Here is a 5,454-nt window from a genome sequence, read left to right as displayed (position 1 = left end):
CCGTCATCCCGCAACAGAATAAAAAGCAACCGGGGTAGCCGTCTAACAGGTCAAAAGCACCATGACGAGTCAGAATGGCATGCTGACGAACAAAGGTGCCAATAATTGCGTTAATTAACCACGCCCTTCTCCATGATGCTAATGCTGGCCAGTCAGCGGGCTTTCCTCGGCAACCTCTATCTAGATGAGGGACTTCTATAATAAGAGCAGGATAATAATCATGGCTAACTTCTATCGACGATTTCGACCAATATGAATAATCTGCACTGCGACTGAGCTTAGCAGACAGGGACAAGGAGTAAGAGCGAACGAGATAACATATAAGTTTGATATGTGGCATACAGCTACTAATGCAATAAAAACTAATTGTAGATCACCTAATAAACATCCGCATCCATACTAGAATTTTAAACACGAAATCGAAAAGCTTATCATCTTACGCTAGGCCTAGACTAGGGGAGCATACCCAACCGGATAAAATAACGGTCGAAACGATGCTAGAAGGCTGAGCTCAGGCGCCGTGTGATGGTTTCAGTTTCTGAATCCAGTGCTTAAGCCCCTTCTTGTGGTCACTGCTCCTCAGCGCGTCCAGGCAGCCGCCCTGCGACATAACAGACTGGATCTTCTCCAGGGTTTTCACGATCTGCCAGAAATCTGGCCTCTTCTCGGGCTGCAATGCGCAGCACTGCTCAATCAGGGGTCTCACTGCTGCCGGGCAATAATCTTCAGGTTCCATCGCTTTCTTGTTCTGAAACAAAACCAAAGGATTTAGTCAAGGAGAGAACACGTACATCTTCAGATTACGTTCTGCAAAGAAGGCAAACTCAAACTCGTAACTAAACTCTTACGTTATTCGCGACGGCATAAGCCACCTGGACCGGGGAGAGGTTCTCGAAAGGAATTCTTCCGGTCACCATCTCCCACAGCAGCAGTCCAAAGCTATATACATCCACCTTCCGGTTGTACGGCTTGCGCTTTAGCATCTCAGGGGCCATCCAGCGGTACGTGCCCTCATCGTCCACTAGCAGATCACATAACGTCTCCTCACAGGCAATGCCGAAATCAGCAATCTTCACCTCGAACTTCTCATCAAAAAGGATGTTCTCCGGCTTAATGTCGCGGTGGACAACTCCCTGAGAGTGGATGTACTCCAACCCTCGGGCAATCTCCAGAGCGATGGATATGGTCCTCTCCAGAGGGAGGGGGCAGTGCTCTGGGTTGTGCAGGTATGACCTCAAGGAACCTCCAGGAAGAAGCTCCGTAATAATGTAATAAACCGGTCCAACTCTATGAGCTGCTACAAGCTGAATTAAGAAGTTACCAACAAAATGAAATCAGAAGTTACCAACAAAATGTAATGAGACAAGGTTAATCAATAACGAGGCATGATTCACTAATATTATGGACTCTGGTCAGCTCATATAATAAATAAACTTATTGATGAATATTTTGAGCACTTCACGGCGCACAATGAAAATAGCAACGGTGCTTATCCTAAGATAACATCAACTTAATTTTCTTCTTCTGAAGGTGTATAACAAGTTGACAGACAATTATGAGTTGATTATAACAAAAAGTTCAACTAAGATATATCCTCAAAGTATTTTTCTATTGCAAAAAAAGGAACATCAACGTGCCCATGTGATTTTATTAGATTGCATGACCATTATAAGGCTAAGAAAAAAATCAAACCAAACACTCTGCACTATCTATGCCCAGAGATAAAATAAGAAAAACAATACATCTTGAAAAGTCTGAATGTAATTATACCTTGATCACATGCTTATGATGCAGATGAGACAATGCATTGACCTCAGTGTTATATTGTTTGTCAAGCTTTGCAGCTATTATCCCACCAGCGTCATTCTTAGGCCGGCGGATAAATTTAAGGGCAACCGGCTTATCATCGTAAAGTCCTCTGTATAGCCTACTATGTGCCCCAGAAGCAAACCTATGGCCAACAAGCAGCTTGGTTGGATCAAGTTCCCAATCAACTGTCGATTGCACCGCTTGAGCCATGCTAACTGTACGGCTCCTCACAGTCTCTACTGCACTAACCCTCCTCCTTCCCCCATTGTCAAAGTATCTTCTGGTCCATGAGCTATCCTTCTGAGAATTGTGCTTATCAGAGACCACCGGAGTCGAACACCAATCAGGGCTTGGACCCATATCACACCCTTCCCTGCCCAGCGATTTGCCATAGACACTTTTATCAGATCCCACACGCTTCGGGGGAGGGCTTGTGAACCTCTGACTGCTGGCCCTCGCTTCCCTGAATGTATCTGAAGGCACTACGCTGGGAAGAGGGGACTTGGATCTCAGCTTGTGATGAGATCCATTAGCCTTTTGACGAAGGTTGGAGCCCTGACTTGTGTGTGCATTATTTAAGTAGCTAAGGAGCATCATCGAGCTTGGGCTCTTGACCAGGCTCCTCGCCCTTGGGGCCTTGGATTTCTCAGACTTTGCCGGAGGGCTCAAAGGAATCTCCAAACTCATCTTCTGCTTGCTGGCCTTTTTCTCATTAGGCTGGAGTGAGGATCGGAGTGATGGCAGACTAGCAGTATGCTTCAGCGCAGCCACTCTTTCATCATTGCCTCGATCAATGGGCATCGTCACAGACTTACCCATACTCACAAATCTCTGAAGTCTCTGCTCCACATCTCTGCCAAGAGGAGCCACATGCACCCCATGGGAAGCAACCCTTGTGTAGACGGTGTGCGAAAACTTAGTCCTCCTAACCCAGGAGTTCTCCGTGTCCATATTGCTGGAACTGAGGAGACGGAGAAACGCTGTCACAAGTGATCAGATTCCAACTTTGGAAGCTTGGATTAGCATGAACCACATGTTGAAGTGAAATTTCGAACAGAAGTCACAAGAAACGCGTCCGAGAGACCTTAGGCCAGGAATCGCTGTGATTCCTCGACCCATTTGCTGCCAAATTCTTGCCACAAGTTGTACAGAAGATGAGTGTTGCACAAAGAGGTCAAGGGTCTGTTCAGTCTCAAACAGATCCCTGAAACTTGTTGAAGAAAAAAAAAACCGCAGCAGCCTGGCTTCTCAAGTATCCTGAAATACAACAATAGGAAAGAAAAGACTGTGAGCTGAACTTGGTGCGCAACCGGTAGTATTATATGGGCAATTATTGCTTATATAAAATGTCTCGTTCAGCGAATAAAAACAAAACAATATATATCATTATCGGTTGAATACTTGAATTATTATAAAATAATGATTTGACTTCTTCTCATGCAATTAGTGGAATACAGGCATGGAGCAGTTCAGATAACGCGGTTTTCTGACAATTGGACATACTATGAATCATTACAGAAACTGCCAGAGTAAAAATTATGACCCGAACAAGCACCATCCAGACCATTTGATTTTCCTGTGAAGACATCGACTTTTCACGCAACGAGAAGCCAAATTATGGGGCAACAATTCTCGCGAAGAAAAATAGAGACGCGCAAAGCAAGATCTAAGATTAGTCCCAACACGCCGCCAGTATTATGACTTCCCAAACCACGACCGGAGAACATCCGACGATGAAATTCAGACTCGGCAACACTACCTGAACTTTTCTGGCACTCGACAAAGAGCAAGGGAAAAACTGGACAAATCCAAAAGGCAATGATCCGAAAGCAAACGCGGACCTCGCACACATTTGCACGCTGACGGCATCAAGAACCTGACGGGTAGGAGCACAATGGGAGGCCCCGGCCAAAGCAATCTAGAGCAGAGCGCTCGAACCTTGAGCACTACTAGTAGGAATAACCAACGAAAAAGGAACCGCAAACAAACAGCGAACTACTTGCCTTGTCAGCTGAACTCGATCGAGAAGCACCGAAAGAAAGCCGAGCTCGCGTCTAAGGACACACTACGATGAAGATGGGCAGACGCCGACTTTCCAAACAAGCATCCAGGGAGAAGGGGAAGAAGGAAGAACAATCTGAGATGGGAGGAGCGAGGAACCAACCAACCTTCCTCGAGGCGGCTGAGAGGTTGCAGGAGCTGAATCCGGATCAGAATGCCTGCCTTCCCGGCTCAGGCCCCAACCTCCTCCCTCTTATCTCCTCCCCTCTTTCCGCGGCGAACTCGAGTAACAGAACCGAATCTGATCGGCCGAGGAGTCCGGGAGGGCGGATGGATATCAGCAGCCACCAGGACGACGCATTGAAGGCCCGCACCAGAAAGAGCGACAGAAAAGGGCCCGCCCGCCCCCGCTGACACCCTGTACCCGCGGCGGTGGCCCGTGTAGCCGGTGGGATGCGCGTACGTACGCGGTACGCTGCTCCCCGTACAGCCCCGGGACTCCTGCCTCTCTCCTCTCCTCTCCCGAGCGCGCACGGCTCTTCTATCTATACTACTGATACTATACTACTCTCCTACCCCAACAGCTCCACCGCATTCAGAGGAGGACTCGTCTGTGATACGAGAAGTCCCCGGGGGGCACGGCAGGAGAAGGGCACCGCCGCACCGGCTAAGGAAGCCCGGTGGGGGGGGGGGGGGGGGGGGGGCTGACAGGTGTCGACGGTGTCATGTGCGGGGATTCAGAGAACTGTCTAGCAAGATTAGGAAAGCAGTAGTGTTTGGAGGTGGAGGTGGAGGGGGAGTCAATGCTCGCACTCGCAGCAGAGAGAGACAAGCCAGGTGAGGTAGGGGAGGGCTGGGCTGGGCTCGGTTTGTTCGTTCGTTGTGGAGTGTGGGGTGGCAGGGGCGGGCAGGGGTGGATGGAGAGGGACTGCGGGATTGAGAATGTCAAGCTTTTTTGCACCAAAAAGGCTGCTGGGTGTTTCTCCTCGGCGGCCTCCCCGACCCCTCCTTTTCCCTTTCCCACATTCTTTGCTTCCATTATTGGTGATGGTGATTCTTCGTTGGCTGTGCTGGGATTCTGTGTGCCATGGTTCTTGTTACTTTCTTTTTTTGTAAAAAAATGTATTCATCCTTGGACTGTTGTTTTTCTGAGGCTGTGGTTTTTTTTAGGATGTACTCCCTCCGTTCCTAAATACTCCCTCCGTTCCCAAATATAAGTCTTTCTAGAGATTTCAACAAGTGACTACATACGAAGCAAAATGAGTGAATCTACACTCTAAAATATGTCTACATACATCCGTATCTTGTAGTCTATTTGAATGTCTAAAAAGACTTATATTTAGGAACGGAGGGAGTATAAGTCTTTTTAGACATTTCAAATAGACTACAACATACGGATGTATGTAGACATATTTTAGAGTATAAATTCACTCATTTTGCTCCGTATGTAGTCACTTGTTGCAATCTCTAAAAAGACTTATATTTAGGAACGGAGGGAGTACTTATTATTTATGAACCCTGTTTAGGGGTTGTAAGCAAGGGTGGGGATTGGATGGATCATAAGTAGCTTACTGTTTTTGGCAAAGGAAGAATCAATTCTTGCAATTGATCATCTTTTTGACACGGCTTGTTGGATCCATGTGG

The 5,454-nt window shown here is 47.3% G+C and overlaps 1 protein-coding gene across 2 annotated transcripts; it reads right to left on the bottom strand.

Annotated features, from left to right (window-relative positions):
• Window positions 1-299: 299 nt before the first annotated feature.
• On the bottom strand, window positions 300-4,796 carry LOC109777810 (serine/threonine-protein kinase 54). Of its 2 annotated transcripts, none has more exons than XM_020336372.4 (4): window positions 3,978-4,796; window positions 1,771-3,066; window positions 849-1,304; window positions 300-748 (listed from the first exon to the last, which is right to left on the bottom strand). In XM_020336372.4, the coding sequence occupies exons 2-4, from the start codon at window positions 2,758-2,760 to the stop codon at window positions 512-514; spliced, it is 1,683 nt and encodes a 560-aa protein (XP_020191961.1). In that variant the 5' UTR covers window positions 2,761-3,066; window positions 3,978-4,796; the 3' UTR covers window positions 300-511. The 2 variants fall into 2 exon arrangements, with proteins under 2 accessions (XP_020191961.1, XP_073366184.1); XM_073510083.1 differs by having other exon boundaries at window positions 3,813-4,654.
• Between the last annotated feature and the right edge of the window lie 658 nt (window positions 4,797-5,454).

This window comes from Aegilops tauschii, chromosome 3, assembly GCF_002575655.3.
Source record: "Aegilops tauschii subsp. strangulata cultivar AL8/78 chromosome 3, Aet v6.0, whole genome shotgun sequence".
Lineage (NCBI taxonomy): Eukaryota > Viridiplantae > Streptophyta > Magnoliopsida > Poales > Poaceae > Aegilops > Aegilops tauschii.
This window is presented reverse-complemented; position numbering and strand designations above follow the sequence as displayed.